The sequence below is a fragment of the Aphelocoma coerulescens genome, chromosome 1 (assembly GCF_041296385.1).
Source record: "Aphelocoma coerulescens isolate FSJ_1873_10779 chromosome 1, UR_Acoe_1.0, whole genome shotgun sequence".
Classification (NCBI taxonomy): domain Eukaryota; kingdom Metazoa; phylum Chordata; class Aves; order Passeriformes; family Corvidae; genus Aphelocoma; species Aphelocoma coerulescens.
This window is the reverse complement of record NC_091013.1, coordinates 96,811,300-96,830,138: the sequence shown is the minus strand read 5'-3', so window position 1 is coordinate 96,830,138 and position 18,839 is coordinate 96,811,300. Positions and strand designations below refer to the sequence as shown.

Genomic DNA, 18,839 nt, shown 5'->3' with positions numbered 1-18,839 from the left:
CCAACAAGTCATGAAGTAAGTTCTCTTTGCACATGAAAGAAATACACAGCTGCTACTGAGCAAAGTACTACTGTTGGGCTTTTTTGCCTTTCATTTGCTCACCACCATATAACCTTGGAACCAATGCAGGTTGCACACACTTTGCTTTAAAGGCATTTACAGAATCAAAGATTCAGATATTACAGAACATCCACCAAAGTTCAGTGAGCTGCCCCAACAGCTACAGCCCTTTGGCACAGAAAACTTCCCCAGGGTAAGTGAAAAGCTCACCATAGAAAGTGAGAACTTGTCAGGGGCTACTGTGGGACCACAGGACAAGCACCCACAGACCTCAGCACAAGTTTATCATCCAGGTATCCAAGTTTCTTCTATCTTATACTGGGTAATGAGTTATGAGGTTGGTACATTAGGATCCATTAAGATTATGTTTGCACAGAGAGTGTAATCTGCTGCAAGATACCCATGAAGGTTTTTCATCTTCAGATCAGATTCAGAATATGCACAATACTCTCCTGAAACCTGGGAAATTATCTTCCCTGGGCTTTCAGTAAATTCCTCAGTTTACACCATCAGTAACAGTGAAGCCCATAAGCTTTAAGAAAGTAGGAGTGTAAAGAAGGGGGAGCTGGGGGAATCTTCCAGAAACTTAGGAACGGTCTGAAATGTTTTCCCTCCGTTTCCAAGAAATGCAAAGGATGGAAAGAGACACCACCCCACTGAAATTAACACCACCCCACTGTCAAGAAACTTTCTTTAGTTTCAGCTGTTAGCAACTCTCTACACACCAGAAGAGAAAACCCACAATTTGTTTATTTTCATTCTAAACACCCAACAACTTTTTTTTCCCCCAGAAACTAAGATAAAAAACCTTTTTGCTGCAATTCTGTGAAACAAATAAGCAAAAAAGTTTCATAAGATCAGGAAGTTCTCTAACTTTCTCCACAAGTGAGACAGAACACCAAAGTCATGTTGTCTTAGAGATCCCAGCTGCTAAGAGATTTACCTTCTTCACTATCTGAGGCACTGCTCTTCTCTGAAAGATTTTCATTCTCATTAAGGTCTAAGGATTTTTCTAAAGACCTGCTCCTAACTAGCTTAGCAGGTTTTCTTTCTGAAGATGGAAGAGGGTTCTTTATTTGTTTCTCACTTGGGGACTCCTCCACCTGAAACAACCAAGAAAAAAAAGTATCAGTAATCAGAGATCATTAAAAAACAAAACAAAAAAACCGAACAAAACAAAACAAAAAAACAACCAAAAGGGAAAGTTACTTTAAAAAAGACAGCCATACAAAGAAAGCCACAAGTTCTACCTACTCAATTACCACACAGACAAGCACTAATTTCTCCCTTGTTCCTCTACCCCAGCCAACCTCTCTTTCCTTTATTTAAATATTTTACTAAACCCCAGTAACAAGGAAGAGACTTGTTTCTTGTTTATGCACTGTTGGTACCAAGAGCTGCCTTAAACAGGACTGTCCCCTTGCACCAATCTGCACAGTTTCGGCCCCTTCCCTGCTTCAACATTAGCATTTATAAATTCATTAACCCAACACAGATTTGCTTGGTATTCATCAGGTTAGTTTTTTCCTAATGGCTTAGCAAGGGTCCAACAACCCAGAGAGGAAGCACAATGAAACAGGTAGGGCCTTCCTCTTTCAGCAAGACTAAATTATCCCAATTATATATTTGAAAAGTTCTTACTTTGTAGGACTCCATCACTCTTTGAAAAAAGAAGTTTTAAAATACTGTCTAGAGCCACCCTACCTATAAAATGTTGCTTCTCAGAAACAAAGCAGTGGAGTATCATTTACCATCTCCAGTATATAAGCGGAAAGGAAATACCCCAGAACATCAATCACTGAATCAATGATGCAGCTCTTAACCTTAAACAAGAACTGTCAGCTAAGCACATATACCACTGCACACTTAAAGAAGTAAATCTCCAAGGAAACTGTATGGACAAAATTCGTATATCTCAAAATGCCACGCAAAAAGCTTCGAATCTGTTTTTCATTCTAAACCTCTCCTCAAGGCCCCACTGCTGCCAGTGGAACACCTGGGATCAAGAGCAGTACAGCCCTCAGAAGAGCACTGCATGGACCATAGTAAACATGATCAGGCCTCCTCAACTGAGTTGTTCTGATTCATCTGCAAAAGCATCTTCCCTAAAGATTATTCAGCACTGACTCAAGAAAGCAAGAGCATCTGCTGCTTGAACAGTCATCATGTACTTCCTGTACTTGTGTTTTTTTCAAAATAAAAACCTGTTACTTTTTTTGTGCAACCAAGGGCCATTAGGAGGAGGTAGGTGGCTGGAAAATAGAGACAGGCATCAATCTGCAGTATAAGCAGTCAAAAATACTCCTTCAAGATCAAAAAATTAAAAAGGAAGACTGAATCAGAAAAATAGATCAGTTAACAAATGCTCCTATTGAGAGGAGCTGCCATGTAAACTATATTCAGTCCCACAACAGGATCTAGACAGAACCAATATTAAATGTCAAAATACTCTACCAAGTCAAAAAGGAGCTGGTTGTGATAGAACTGCCTAAAAATTGACACACTGATCCAGCACAAACCCAAGGAACGCTCACAGTATTTTGACAACAATTAGGGATCTAGTGACTAAGTGGAGCTCCCACCAGCAGCATAAGAGCAGCCCAGTATGCCATGAGCAGAGCAGGAAAGTCAGGCTCAAGTCAGAAGACACAAGCAACAGCTTCTAGAAAAAAAAAGCTTTTCATGATGTCATGGAAGAAGAGATTCAAGCTGGGGCTTCTGGAATAACTGATCGAGTTTAACACAGATTTCATGGGGGTTTGGGTTGGTTTGCATTTGTGTGGGTTGTTTTCACACTAAAGAGTAAAGATTTTAAGATCTATCAGCTGAAATTAAAGATCAATAACTTCTTCCCTATTGTACATTTATCTCCCGAGCTAGTCCAGTATTGCTAAGCTCAGTGCCAAGGCTTTTTTGGTTTTTAGCCTGTGAACAGCAAGCTCTGGGACTGGAAGGCCTCCCTGCAAGGGGTGAAGGGAAGATGACAGTTACAAAAACAGGCAACAAGTTGGTTCCCCCATTCACATACACTGAGAGGCAGACGAGCCATGACCAGTGTTCCACACAGACTTTCCTCAATCAACTAAAGACAGCCATGAACAACATTTCCTTCAAGATGGGCCAAATAAAAGACCCAACCCCTCCACTCTTTTCAGATCTTCCTCTTCCAAGAGCTTTGGGACTTACTTTGTCTATCAGAGCAGTAAAGGGGAGTTTAAGCCTGTTTCCCTCCAGTCTTTGGAAGGTGGTTAAGTGTGCTTTGTGTCATCACTGTGATGGCTTCTGATAAATACATTCTAAGCACTACTGCCTCCTCCTATTGCCCTTGTGGTTCTACAAAATATGGTGCAATCCTGGGGCTGTGGAGAGAGCATGGACATTCTTGAGTAATGCCGAGTGACACATACAGCTAAACAAAAACACTGTGCATTTTAGCTACCCTGAAACAGTAAACTAAACAGTTTAGTTACACATTTAGCAAGATTGCACTTTTACACTATAATTAAAAGACCTTTCAGAGGCAGATTATTCAAGGGAGAATCCTGGCATTTTTACAGACCAAATCCCAGGCATTCCTCCTTACCAAGATGCCCAATTAGATTTAGCACCTACAAGAGACATCTCTGGGTGTGGCTTCTTTTTCCAGGCATAGCAATTATTTTTAAATGGCTTGTTCTTGTGCAAATAAGACTTACAAGTCCAAACTAAGGCTACCTGTGTAGATTTTTAGTTATCCCAAACAGCCCAAATTCCAGCAGCATCCCCAGTCCTCCCATGCCTCTCTTACAACTTTCCAAAAATCTTGTTTTATACTGCCAGAGTTTCCATAAGAAAAACCCATCACTCAAGTAACTAAGCTTTTAACATCTGAGGAATACCAATATTGTTTGCTGGATATGAGTTTCTAGCCATTAACTTGGATTTTGGCAGAACTATTTAAATCCTACTTAACCTCCAGATCACTTACAGCAAGTGACAAAAGTCAGAAGATTTATAGGGTAGTAAAAACTATTAAAATAATCTCCTTCTTTCCTTCCCCAAATTCTCCAAAGCAAAACTGGCAATTAGGTACCCAGCCCTAGTAACATTTATAAAAAAATGCACTAGTGGCTTATTTTCTTTTCCAAGCTCTTTGGGATATCTAATAACCCAAAGAGAAAATATCTGCAACTTTTTAGGACTACAGCTGCACATAGGAGTCTGTCCTGGTTGCAGTGTATTCTATTACCATCCTCATGAGCTGTGGAAATCAGGTGGGGCAGTGTTTCCTTGCCTCCTCCCCCCAGAATATCTTGCTGTTAATGGCCCATCATTGTCCCGCTGCATGACTCAGAGATAACTCCCTCCGACTATCTTCTGTTAATGAGCCTAATCAACACTTGGCCTCATGACTCATTACCCTATTGTGAGATGCTCCACCCAGAGGGAGGAACCAAGCATCCCATCCTGGATATAATCTGAGACTGAACACCAGAGACAACCCTTTTCCACTGGCTTTCCAGAGGACAGGAGCTACACAGCCACCACTGGACCTTCTGAGGAAGAACAGACCTTTTTTCTACAGGATCACCACTTCAGAGGACTGCAGCCACCATTCTACCAGACTGCTACCACCACCCTGACTAACAGGGACTCAGGTTGTATCTTGACTCTGTCAGTCTGTACCAGTGTTTTCTTTTAGTCTTTCTTTTTTCCCTTTTCTTTAATTTTCCCCATTAAATTGTTATTCTGACTTGGTGCCTCCCACTGGTTTATTTTCAAACTAACACAGAGTCCCAGTAACAGTGCTAGACACTGTGCCCATCTCAAATATAACTACTAATAGTGTGATAGTCCCAACCAGCCAAACACATTCACAAATTCATACAACATGAATGAATGCGAGTGAGGCATTCATGCTTGTTCAGTTGTACTAACCCAAGGCATTAAGGTAAAATTCATCCTTATAATAGCAAGTCTGGGGGTTTTCCCCTTCCTTCTGAAGCATTTCCACAGATTTCAATAAAAAAAGGTTTCATATATTCACAACAGCAGACTAACTGACCTTTCAAGGCAAGGGTAACAAAGCATAACTATCCTTTAATATACCCTATGTAGAAGAGAGATAGTAATATAAGAGATCTTTTCAAATGACAAATAGCACAAGCAAGAAAGCCTTGGTGAACAAGGCATTACTTTCAAAAAGCACTTGGATAAAAAACAAATATGGTATCCTCAGGAACTGGGTAAGAAAAATCAGGTAATGTTGTTTTTAAAGGAAAAACAAAAACCAGACCAGGGCATAAGCCTCAGCATTCTAGCTAGGTTGTGCTGCAAATTAGTGACAGAGCATTGCTAAAGCTCACACCAACAGTAATCTCTTATAAAGAATTTTGCTCATTTTCAGATTTAAGAAACATTCTTGACTTCTCAAAGACTTCTTTAGAAGTTGCATTCTCCATTCATCCTATGCTTACAGATACACAAGTTAAGCAGATATGCTTATCAGCTACAAACAGCAAGAAAGGCTGTGTCAGCACTTACTCCTGGCAACGTGTGTCTGTTGAGTGGCTCTCCTTCTGTTTGAAGCGTGGGCTCACGAACTAAACCAATCATTTTGGGTAGTTTTTCTTCCCTTTCTCCAGAATCATCACAAATGCTGGATCTGCCCAAAGCAAAAAGGAAGATATCCTTGGAGATATAAGTGCTGAGAAATCTGAGAAAGCCTCTCATGTGATTTTTGCATTCAAAACATTGCTGTTCAGATAACATTAAAAAATAACAACTCCTTTCTTCCCACACCCAGCTCATTAAAGTCAAGCCATTTTCCTCATTCCAGCTACCTCTCAGAAGATTCAGCTTCTGATCATAAGGTCAATAAAACCAAGCACTGGTGCATCAAAGAGTAAGCGAGTGCTGTGGGAAATGAGGAAACAGATGTAGCTTATAACTAATTTGGAAAGAAAATGTTTTAAGAAACTGTCAGAAAATAATTTTTTTTCCTGTGTCCCTTATTCCAAAGTTGCAAAGTTGTGATTTTTTAACAAAAAACCCCCAAAACATAACAAAAACAACAAAAAAATCAAGCAAGCCAAAAACAAAAAGTAAACCAATCAAACAAAAAAAGACAATCAGAACATACTTAATAGGATATCTTTTGAAGCCTGCAACGAACTCAAGATATTTTTCTCACAGACATACTCAGATAATACAGGATTGAAGAGACATAAATTACACTGTTCAGTTTTGTAGAGTCATGCTTATTTACATAGAGATATGTAAAGTGCTGTTATTAGATTGACACTGGCAGGTCATAAATCAGTTCACATTTGTTCAAAAAAAATCAAGGCAACTCTTCTAAAAAAACCACATCATTATTATTACAATTATTCCAGTTTATCATATTACTATTTCTGTTTCTTAATTCAAGCTGAGGACAATACAAAAATAAGCTAAGACCTCAGATATCAGGAGAACAAGGCAAAACAAGTATTTTTCCACAGAGGAGGGGAAGAAAAAAGTACCTGAACCACAATACAGCTCCATTCCATTCAAACCTTCCAAACTGTCGAAGGGCATACAGGTGCTGACTAGGCACCATCATGGGAAAAGGCTGCTATTTAAGCTACCCTATGCTGATCCCCAAGCAGATCCAGGGAAAACAAGGTCTTCCTCTCTCCTTTTCTAAGGGGCCTCAGCTGCACTGCTACTGTTTCAGAAAATTCACGCAGTTAAGTTTTTATACATGCCCAGTCTATGCAGTTCAGACCTCTGCATCCTCTTACTACAGGCTTAACCTTTCTGGTAAGGCTACAGCAGCTCTTTAGAAACAGAGTTTCTAAGCAAGAGGACACTGCTTCTCCCCAGGTGTTTCAATAGGCTGTACAGCCTCTCCTTACCGAGACTGCCCATTGTCTTCAGATGATGAGTGGAAGCTCTCCATCTCCTCACTGTTCAGGCCCAGCTCAGAGCCATAGCTCTGGTGCACCAGCTGCCAGAATTCCTGCTTGGTCAGCCTCTGAAACAAAGCAAGCTAGTCAAGAACCATGGTATGGCACAGTAAGGCACTGGAGGAAAAACAGCAACAAGTTCGAATTACGCCACAGCCTTTAACCTCAATTCTGACAAGGACCGAAAGCATTCAGGTATCACATTCCGAGATTGGGTTTCAGCATTTTGGGCAACTGTACTCCTGTCTGCTCCATACTCCCAACCCACTGCTGTTCAACCAATAACATCAGGCATAAAAAAACCTGTCATTTTGAGAAAACACACACTTGTAGCCAGTACTTGCTTCTTTACATGTTACCAACATTTTCAGAGATACCTTCAAGGTACCTCCCTCTCGAATTTCACTCGATACGGCACAAGACCAGTTAGGTCCGTCTTTGATCCTGAACAAACTGTTTAATAGATACCCGCCTGTTTCCTGAGGATGCTCAGAGTACTTTACAAATCGTGGGAGGCTAGCATTTCAGTTGTTACACTGGTGTCTAGGTCAGCCAACTGCCCACTTTGCCAAGGTGGGACAGGAGGTCTTCAATTTGTATCACCAGCACCCTCTTTATGAAAAATAGTTGATTTTCTTCAGCATTACCTTGACGCACCACTAGCTAAGTCTTCTTCTCTACAATATCTCTGTCCTGCTCCATGAATTCCCACAGCTACGGGGACATATTTAAGTTCTCTTAAATCATCAGGAAAGCTTGGAAGTGAAAGTAGTATGATACACTCCTATCTGCAGAGTAAGCAATGAGTTTCAAAGTCCACCTTGGCCGTAAAGGGGGGGGGGGGGGGGTGGATGGGGTGGACCAAAAAAAAAAAAAAAAAAAAAAAAAGAGAGAGGAAAGAAAAGGTTTTGGTATTTAACAGAGCTCAGAGAGCAATACTAGCGGTCTTAAAACAGGAGACACCACACTGGAAAATGTGCCTCGGCCACCATCCATATTGATCAAGGGAACAGGACTGTGCTAATGAGGCAGTAACACAAGTAGTGCTTACTATTTGCATGAAATGATGACATTAAATTCCCATACATTATTTAAAGGGCCTTTAAATGATCCTCTCCACCCGCTTGCTTCACCTGTAGAGTGTTACAGTACCCGCAATTCAAGACAGACACGGCGGAGCTGACCCGCACGCAGGACGCAAACGCGCCCAGAGCCGTCCCGGCGCTGCTCGGGCTGCCGGCACTCACCGCCCGCTCTCTCTCCCCGTCCCGCTCCGCGACCCACCTGGCGCGTCCCGCCGGGCAGCGCCGCTCCCGGGCAGCCCCGCTCCCGCCAGGAGCCGCCGCGCTCCCACTTCCTGCTGGGCGGCGGCGGGGCCCGCCCGGGGCCGCCCCCCCCCCCGGGGCCGCCCCCCCCCCGGGGCAGCGCCTTCCGCGGCCGCTGCTGCCGGCCCGGGGCGGGACCGGGGCAGTCCCGGCCATCGCCGCCGGCCCGGGCCCCACGGCGGTCCCGCTGCCCCCTCGTCCCCGCAAAGCATCGCACGGGAGCCGCTCCCCCCGAGGCCGGGGCAAACACAGCCCAACGCCGGAGACGAGGAAGGGTTTTTCCCTCGGGTATTTTCCGGCACAGCACGGTTTCGGGCTTTTCAGAAAGCAGCTGGCAACAAGCGCCCTATTGGCAGAGATCAGTTTCAAGGTATTTAATCCTAGCGAGGGCAAAGTAAACATTAAAACACAAAACACACAGCAATAAAGCAAGGGTCATAGCAGCTAATGCCAGCCTCCCCCTGCACGGGGGTTTGTTCTACAGAGCAATGCACTGCTGAAACACGTGCATCCACTTACAGCTGGGCCTTACTTTCCCCAGGCATGCTGTCCTTTGGAACAATAAACTCATAACCACAAACAACTACCTACAGCTGTTCTTATTATATGGCTAAAAAACGGGCAGGCATTACATGGTTTCAATATATGACTGAGGTGTATTTTTAGCTAGCACACCTTCCAACCAGGAATCAAAGGACAGAAACAAAGCCATTTTCATTTCTCTTGCCCAGTATTGCCAATGCCTTGATTTCCAGTCATAATGGGTCAGAGCTAATGTTGCTAATTAAATTCACTGGTATGTTCTGTCTATGGGCAAATCAGACTGCCCTTGTACAGTCAGCTCAATAGTTTGAGGAAAGCAGAGAAGCTTTTCAGCTTCCATAAAGGAATCTATAAAGCCGTTTCCTGTTGTTTTGTAAAGCCAATGTTACCGACTTCTGCTTCTAAAACAGGATACTTGCACTCTGCTCAATTATTCCTAGCTCAGCTAGATATAATAAGTTCTTAATGGTCACAAGCCAAGATCAAACGAGACTTGCTTTATTGTGTTAGAAAGAGCCAGTTCTGAAAGCAAAAAGGGCATAAATTTTCTGGGTCAGACTTCTGCTTCTGAGACGATGGCTTAGAGAAGCTCTGAAGCTTGAAAGGCTAAATCTGAACATGAATTACTTTGCCCATTCAAGGTGATGGTCTGCACTGGGTTCTTCCTCAGTTCTCTTTGTATACAAAAACAAAGGCTACAAGAAGCAGCTGGGATACACTTTTGTCTTTTCAACCAGAGCACAGATCATCAATACTTTGCTTCATGCCAGACAAAGCGGTGTCATGGCACAAGCAATACTACAGAATACCACTAACAGAAGCAAAGTTGCTGATTTTTACCCTCTATGGACAAATGCAGAAATATGAACAAGACATACCATACAGGTTGACTCAAGAGACAAGCCCCACCACACACCACACTCCTGTCAGACAACTCTAATACAGAACTCTGATTGTTTGCAGGATAGGGGAGGGAAACAGCAAACTCTCCCTCTAACTGCCCAAACATGATGCTCAGAATCAAACCAAGCCTTCTTTCAGCTTTAAAATTAATCTTGTTGTACACAAAGGTGCAAATAAACATCTCTCTTTTCACAACCTTCCCTGAGAAACTGCTGGGGAAGGCAGAACTGCTGTCCTGGTAGATGTTTGCCACAAGAAGCCCAGCTGACCAGAAATTCTGTTCCTACTCACACCTCTAGACTTACCTGCTACCATGTCTCCGGAGACAGGTGCAAATCTCTACCCAGCAAAGCATAAGAAGAACAACAGGAAAATAAATCCAACTCTAAGGAAGAGGACTCATGGGAATTGAAACCGATTAAGTTAAGATCTTGTTCCATTAGAAATAAGGAGTGCTGTGTTTGTTTGGGATTTGAATGACCTGCCTAATTACATTTTAATTTGTTCCTTCTCCCTTAAACTTGAGGGATATTTGACACCCATAAGGTTTAGGAAAATAAAGCAAAACTGTAAATGGCACTGTTCTTATTGTCAATAGCAGCCATGAATAAACTTCTTGTACCAATCTGGAAAGCTCACTGCAAAACAGGATTTTGGGCTGATTTTATAAACAGATGTATTATTGAAAGCTGCAGTGGATGTGGAAGCAGCTATCTGTTTTATCAAGACCGGTGTCATGTCTCTTCCAGACCTGCATTAATGATTCCTTATTTTCCATGATGCTGGATCATTTAAAAAACAATGGCAAGGTAAAAGCCTAGGAGACTCACTCTGCACACATTTTGCAACAGGGATGGGGAAAAAAAAAGTGGAATTTTCCTTCAAAGAAAAAAGTCTTTACATGAACATTTAAAGAATAAAAAGCCTAAGAGAGGCCCATCTTAAGAGGAAAGTACCCACTGATTTGCAGAGCAACAAAAGTTGAAGGGCACCAAACACAGTGTAGTGTATTCTGAGCAAGTCTGAAGAAGTTATGAGCTAGAGAATTATAACTCAGCTAAAGGGGACCAGGAGTCCTGTCCAAACAGTGGTACAGAGTTGGGGGAGAGCATCTTGATAGACGAGTAAGTTTGGGCACAGAATAGCATGTAACCATTTATGGGCTTCCTTGCACTGTGCAAGTCACTTTCTGACAGAAAGGCAGACTTGTCAAAGGACTACTTGTTCAACCATATAGGACACGCAATACTTGGGAGGTACCAGGCAGAACGGCCACCAGATGGAGATCTGGGAAAGGGTATGAGGCTGACCCCACTGAGAAGTTCTACAGGTGGTGAAAGCTTAAGGTGTATCAGGTAAAGCAGACAGGTCACTCTTCAGAGGTGAGACCTCAGAGAACAAAATCTATGCCCAGGAAGTGTTAAGGAGGTCAGTGACTGGAAATTACCTCTGTGCAGACATGATTTGAAGCAAATGCAATTCCAGTCCCCTGGATCCAAATCCTGAAAACTGGGGATTATTCACCGTCAGGTGGCGCAAACCAGCACTGTGACACCTATAGTCAGTTATACTTCTGAAGACAACAGAATTACTTTATTTCATCATTTAACAGTTGGGTGTCATCTCCAGGTCTAACAGATGTGCTCCAGAATATAACCAAGCTATTCAAAGGCTTTAAAGCATTTAGCTGTTTGTAGAGGAAACATTAAAACCAGCTCCTTTTGGAACTGGTTCCAGAGTGAGATTTGTTTTTTGTCAAAAGCTTTGTAGATTCTGATGGCATCCCTTTGATCAGGAACACCAAGCTTCACATACTCAGGCATTGCATACCATAGTAGGGTGTCAGATGTATGAGATATTTTCCAAATGTATGCTGGTCCTGACATTGGGGTGGTGAGGAGAAAACAGCAAAACTGCTTGAAAACACCAAGGGCTCTCTTTTAGTATTTGTTCAGTAGACAGCTGCCACTGTAGTGGAGTCAGTGAATCCAGCTCTAGCAACTTCAATTTCTACTTTCAACTCCACAGTGCCCCTCTATAGCTTGATCTAAAGAAGGCTGACAGGTGACTCAAACACATTCTAGCAGAGAATCAGAAGTCATTACTACATTGCAGAAGAAGCACTCAAACTAACAAAAATCCTGTTCCAATAACCGTTCCAAACATACTACATTAAAAAGCCCTACAGACACCTTATGACTGTTCCATTTTACAACTGAGAACCCCAAGGGGAAATTCTCACAAACAGATTTATCCTATTAACATACTTCAGTGAGGATGCAAGCAAGCTAACAGCACAATTTGATAGAAATAATAAGGCTAGTTCCCAAGCTACTCAAATGCACTGGTTCCTAAAACCTGCTGGCTGAATTCATCTCATCTTGCATGCAGTTCGTGCTTCCTGCTTTCTTATCCATCCTTTAGCTACTGCTCTAAAGTGAAAAATTGATCCTAATGTGACACTCATTTCAGTGTCACAGAGTAGAAACACACAAGAAAAACTAATACTGAACAGTACTAAGCTAGTTACCTCTGTTCCAGCCCTAGAATAGGTTTATATACCTGAATGTCCATAGACTGACCCTCCAGCACCACAAACCAATCAACTGAATAATGTGCCATTTCTGACAAATTTTGCACAATGAAAGAAAGCAAGGTTACTTCCAGTTGCACATTGCAGTCAACAGGTGACATAGTACTTTGTGGCTGGATTCAAGACAAGATGGTTATGAAGTTACAGTTATTTAGTATTTGATTTGAGGGACAAGAGATTTGCAAGAAACATTGGTTTTGCCTTAAATAGCCCTTCCCTTTATTTTCAGCTTTTGTTTTGACAAGAATTGCCTCTAGTCTACCTTAAAATTCATCTAACACAAGAAAAAAAAGTGTAGCTACTTTGTGTAAGTAGCACAACAGCTTTAAACCTTTGGGGATCATTGCAGCATTATATATGGGTATTTCAGTGTGTAATTGCAACTGTGTTAAAATATTTAAACAATGAGAGCCATAAACAGGAAGGAATTGGTTTACAAAAACTGTCTTTCTTGCAGTGATGTTCTGCAAAAGTGTCGGTCCATTTTTAGTAAGAAGATTAGCTTAAGTATCCACAAATTGCAATATAAATCAAGCTAACTAGCAGAAGTTGCCAAAATACACTTCCATATCATACAGCCTTGCCTTTGTTGCATTTATTCAAGGTCAGTAGAGTTGTAATGAGTTGGCTGGCAAAGGTTCTTAGCTGCTAACTTATCTGAGAAGGAGTTTTGGCCTTTTTCCTTGAAAGTTTTCACTGAGAAAACCTCTTGCTTTTTTGATCACAAATTAGGCATAGAAAATGCAAAGCAAATGTGTATCAGTTTAGTAACATATGCTAGAGCTGGTAGTGAAGAGAAGTATGCAACCTATATGCAAAGAGAAAATGCTCCATCAACAGCAGAGTTGTAGGTGGCAGCCTGAGAAGGAAAGGATGAGAATTTCATCTGTGATCTAAAGTACAAGGAACCAAAGCAGAACATCAGATTAGAATTCTAAGTCAGAAGGGAAAAGCTAACTTCAAGTCTCTTATTCTCCAGAGGCACATCTGTCTACATTAGAAAAAGATTATTTGGTTGCTTAACCACAGGTACTGATGCAGACAAGCTTACCTTATCCAGCAACACATTCTGCCACAAACGGAAGATACTGAGGTAGCTTCTGTCTCTTGCACTGAATGACGTGAAGAAAAACTGCAGAAAAAAACAAGGTAAAAAAATAAGCTCACATGTAGCTGTTTTCAAGAGTCCCAAAATGCTTCCTTGTATCTTGAATACCCCAAGGTTATCAGTAACAGCATGCCTCCTTTCACATTCAACAAACCTGGGGTCACATTCCTCATGTTCCACACTTTGTATCACTTTCAGTGAGTGAGAATGTGTTCCCCAATGTCCACAGTATATAAAGACACTTGCTGTTCTGGCCATGTGACTACCCTTGGCATAACAGAAGAGCTCCTCCTCAACTAATTACACACTTAAATTTTTCCCCCACTTGCAAATAGGAGGTTGAACAAATCAGAAAAGCACATGCCTGTTTCTTACAGGCTGCAGCTATTTCCATTCTTCTGCCACATATGCCTTTTACTAACATTTTCACACAAGATGATGTGAAATTAAAATAATTAAAATAGGAGATCAAATTATATGCATCATTTGCAGTGTTAAAATCTTTCCCATTGGAAAGCTGGGGGCCTTTTAGCAAAGAGGTCTATCTTCCTTGTTGATGAAAGTTAATACTGGAAAAATTGAGAGGGACCAGCCAAATATGAGGAATCACAGTTCCTTCACAAAGAACAGTTGCTCCAGGTTCACTGTGATAAGCTGTTCTCTGTTCTTTGCCAAGAATTATTATTTTCAAGGCATTTATAGAAGAACTAATCACAAAGTGTGTTGCACATAAGAAGACTCTGCATCATGCTTTTCAGTTTTTCAAATACACACTCAAAAACTTCATTTCCCAGCACATGTTCTGGGGTAAATTTCTCCATGACTTGACATCCATGACATCATACTCCTTTTGTTTCCAGTAGTTTTCTTCCAGGAGCACTTGAAATCCAGTGATTTGATATTTTTCCAATATGAAGAATACACATTCTGAATTCATGCATTGAATTTTAGTTTTAAAATAGATTTCCTTGGAATAGGTGAGAAACTTTTACTTTCTGGTTATCCCCACTAAGGGATTCTGCTATCAAACTGGCGTTGAATTAGCAAACCAACATGCACAGGCACCAAACCACAGTCTCCCTTCTAATCCCAATCACATGTAAACATTTGACAGGGAATTTACTTATGCAAACATAGACTAGAACAAGTGCTGTGTTCTGGACTCTATCATTTAGCAAGAACATATTTAAACACAGATTTTCACCTTCTCTCCTTTTGTTGCTATTTGTATGGCATTCGGAATGAGACGAGCAGTCTTCTCCTTTGTCATGAAAGTGATATCCTTCAAAGCAATAGAAATCTAAGCAGAAACACATTTAATAAGACATTAAAAAAAACTTATGACTAAAAAGTTAGAAGCTACAGAACATGCAAGAGGAACTCTAACCCCAAACACTGGGATGAAATTCAGCTGAGATCACAAAGGCAATTACTGCCTCCAATTGCTGCTTTAACAGCAAGCATTTCAAAGTAGAAGCTGAGGTGACTTAAGAGTCATCTCCTCTTCTTTCACATTAGGATTAAGGAAGTAAGTGGTTCTTTCTTCTCTTCTTCCACTCCTCCAGCCACATACCACAATCCCAACCAAATACAAATCACATATCAGAAAGTCAATCTCAATCAGAATGCTACACATGAAGCAGGACATAGATGAGAGAGATCAGATAATAGACTGTGTTATCTCACAGAAGTTTACTATATAGTCCAGTTTTATTTGCAGTCTAGTCACTGCAAGAAATTCTTCCTGCCTAGACATGTTTGACTTGTATATTAGTAGCTGAAATGTTTCTGTTTTGAAGAATATGGTCTATCTGGCCTGCAACAAACCATTTCCTTCCAGCTACCCCCTCTTCTCTTGAGTATGAGGCTGTGCTGCCATTCAGCTTAGAGAAAGGAGGAACATACAGCTCTATCTTGTTTTTTCCTCAGTGAGAAAAAGGTTCTCCACTTATTCCCTCTCTCTTTACAACAACACAGCCTGCTAATGAGATCCCAAACTTGGCTCTACCATTGTAGCTGATGAGCTCAGATTGCCTAAAGGTATTGCTGAATATATCACTCTGCTAGACAGGCAGAAACAGGTTACCAGGATGTATGCTGGTTTGGCTAAAAAAACCCAATCAATCTTTGAATAGTTTATCTATTCAAGCATATAATTTCAAAGGGTTTATTTTTTAATTAATTTCACATCTAAAATAAGATATATTCAATCACCAAATCCATCTGACAAGAGTAAGCTTGGTTTTCAGTTAAGTATTTCTATAGCCCCTTGCTGTCTTGAATACACAAGCTATTTGTTGTTTGTCCTGTGTATTTCAGGGCACTTAAATCTAAGAGACTAACTTAAAGCATGAGCAGTCTCACAGCTCACAGAACATTTTGACATGTCCATCCCCTGTTAGCTAGATTGTCTTCCCTTTCTCATTCACTGCTTCATGCAAGTTCTACAGCAAGTGCAACAACTGTTTGAATGAAAAATTTTAACTCATGAACCTAATCTGACAAAAATAAAGGGCCAACAGATCACAAATATCTACCTTTGCTCATACTGTTCAAAAGCCACAGACCACAAAATGAGAACTTGCAGAAATAATTTATCAATTCCCTTCTGCTGTTCTCAGATGCTGTTAGTTACATGTGAGGCTAAGTCAAGTAAGATTCAATGCTGGAGAGTTCTTGAATAGGGCAACACCACATACCACGTCATGCCCCAGGTCTAACAGTAGAAGATTGTGTGTCACATGCCTTTATAGGACAACTGCATGGTATAGAAAGGCAAATTGTCATCCAGAAATGCTAAAAGCCAGCTTTAGCATAATTCCTAAACTTCCCATGCTGAATGACTGACTGAGCAGGCTTACTTCAGCATTCAGATGCCTCCACTGCTATTCTTATTTTACAGAGAATGGATCTGCATTTCCACTCAGGGATGCAGGCTCTTTCTTCACAGCCCAAAGTTACTAGTCTGAGATTGACAGGGTAAGATGTGAGAGACTCTAATCCTATATCCTGATAGGATAGGACAAAGAAAAGGTGGGATTCAAGTGAGCTTGGGGATCTTACTGTGGTCTCCCATCGGAAAATGTTGCTGTGGAAACAGAGCCAGTTTTCAGAGAGATACAAGCGTCCCTGCAGCAGGATGTCCTTCTGGAGCGCACAGGCGTAATCTGCGTACAGACAGCAAGAGCAAGTTACTCACCCACTGACTGCAGCACAGTTGACCCCAACCTGTTACCTAAAGTGAGATGGGCTATTACAATACAATAAAAAGCCATTTCTTTCACTCTTAAGAAGACTATGAAGGCAGACTTGTACTGGCTTGCATCCAGACCATTGTTCTGGGAACAGCCCAAAGTCTGAGCTGATGGTACATCCGTGTGAGGACAGCACTCCATGTATCAACCCCTTGCATTATCTTAGGTTTTCAGAGAAGAGGTGTCAGGCAAGACCAGCAGTACATGGGAGAAGTATTCATTAGGCAAACTTCAAAGCACCTAAACAACAGAATACACAAACATTTTATAGTACAACAGATTATACTGTCAACTCCTACATAACAGTAGCTCGTATGTTGTAGTAAGATAATAGTTTACCACTAAACAGATCCTATCACTAGCTAAAACTATCTGCACTAACACTAACAGGCAGCTTGAAGATATCCAGTTCTTCAAGCAGGAGATATTTCCAGAAGTTGACTGTTATTTTTATGATACTGTCTCTGACTGAAACACCCATATTGAAAAATGGATTTCATCTACAATGCAATTACCCATCATCAGATACCTGCCAATTAAGAACAAGAGCAGACGATTTGGTTGTACTGTTTAAAAATCTCCGAGAGCTTTCCCAATTTCAGAGCCTGAAGATCCAAACAAAAGAAATTTTCACAAGTACTGCTGCTAAAGAATTAAGACAGACCTCTTTTGGAAGCTCCAACCTAAAGAAGGCTACCTAATGTATAGAAAATACACAGAATGTATGTATTGATGCAATATATTAGTGATTTTACCCTTAGAGATACCAAATAGCTTTGTATCTGGTATTGTCTGAGCCTGAATTTTGATTTTGTGTACTATGAGAAGATAATACAGTTGTTGTTCAAATATCAAGAAGTTCAGAAATCCCCAACATCCTAACTTCCAGCTACATCTGCATTTACAGAAGCTTTTATTATGATTTTAAAAATTCTCTAGCATTTCCCCCCCTCAAATAATCAAGTGGAAATAAAGTTTCTTTTAACAAGAATGAAGCGTGTATACAAGCCTTCAGAGACATAACTACACACAGAACTACATAAACCTAAATAAATAAGTTGTAAATGCATGCTTAAAGAACAGTCAGATACCAAAATGCTGAGAGAAGAAGGCAACAGGAGTTCAAGGTTAAGGACTTGAGGAAAGCATTAGTAAGAAGTTTGCATCTGACTTCTGTGTTATTAAGAGAGGGATTCAGACCTATAAAGGTCATCACTGAGCAAGTGATGAGCAACCCCACTCTGACCCAACTACACAAAAGCAAATATCAAAACAAAAGGAAGAGATTAGGCATTTCTCCTTCTAAGATTTCAGAACCAGTAACTTAATATGTTGCTTGAAAACATTTTCAAGCAAATTATAGTGGCACTCCTTTAAGCTCCCATTTAGACAGTCAAAGCAACTCCTTTCATTTTAAGAAAATAGTTTTAAGAAAATAGAAAAAGATTCATATAATCTTTACATACTGTGCTCATTGCAGTGGAATAGTTGCTTCTTTTTAACAGCTCATTTAAGAACAGAAGCAGTAACAATTCTTTTAATGAACAGTAGCAAGCAATGGGTTCTTGGAGCACTGTAAAGCCTGTACCAAGTTTCTCTGCACCAAGCAAAGGAAGAGCTCCTTGCTTGGAGGATGCAAAAAGTCCTTTAAAGGAAGCACTGCTTTTTGTGGGGTAAAAAAAAATTATATAAAAGTAGTGGCTTTTCTTCTGATGGAACAGATTGAGATGAACCCATTACTACATCTTTCTCTAAATCCTAGGCAGTCTCTTCTCTGGAACTGCTTCAGAATTTACTCCATGGCTTTCATTATCAATCAAGTGTAAGGAGAAACATCAAAACAATGCTTTGAAGTAAGATCCTTTCCTTCTGTTTTACTTCCCTACCGAAGTATTTTAAAAATGCAGAAGGCATTTCAGAGGATAACTGCCTCCTGAGGCTGGAAAAAGACAGGGATTTAACTGCTTCAGAGCTGTTGCTTGCATGCTGCAAGCATATGCTAACAGCCTCTCAATATTCACTTCCTTAGAAGTTGCATAAAATGAGAGATGAACTTTAAACAGCCACTTTTGTATGAAAATATACAGTGTATTTGTTACACAAATATAACACAGGCAGGTGATA

The 18,839-nt window shown here is 40.9% G+C and overlaps 1 protein-coding gene across 5 annotated transcripts in view; it reads right to left on the bottom strand.

Moving 5' to 3' along the window:
• The window catches only part of GRAMD1C (GRAM domain containing 1C), a 52,946-nt gene that overhangs the window by 15,414 nt on the left and 18,693 nt on the right, over positions 1–18,839 (bottom strand). For all 5 annotated transcript variants that reach the window (XM_069020269.1, XM_069020238.1, XM_069020248.1 and 2 more), the window contains 6 exons: positions 16,525–16,628; positions 14,666–14,761; positions 13,405–13,485; positions 6,939–7,057; positions 5,584–5,704; positions 1,004–1,163 (listed from right to left, as the gene is read on the bottom strand). In XM_069020269.1, the coding sequence (XP_068876370.1) occupies positions 1,004–1,163; positions 5,584–5,704; positions 6,939–7,057; positions 13,405–13,485; positions 14,666–14,761; positions 16,525–16,628 (681 nt within the window). The remainder of the gene's footprint in view (positions 1–1,003; positions 1,164–5,583; positions 5,705–6,938; positions 7,058–13,404; positions 13,486–14,665; positions 14,762–16,524; positions 16,629–18,839) is intronic.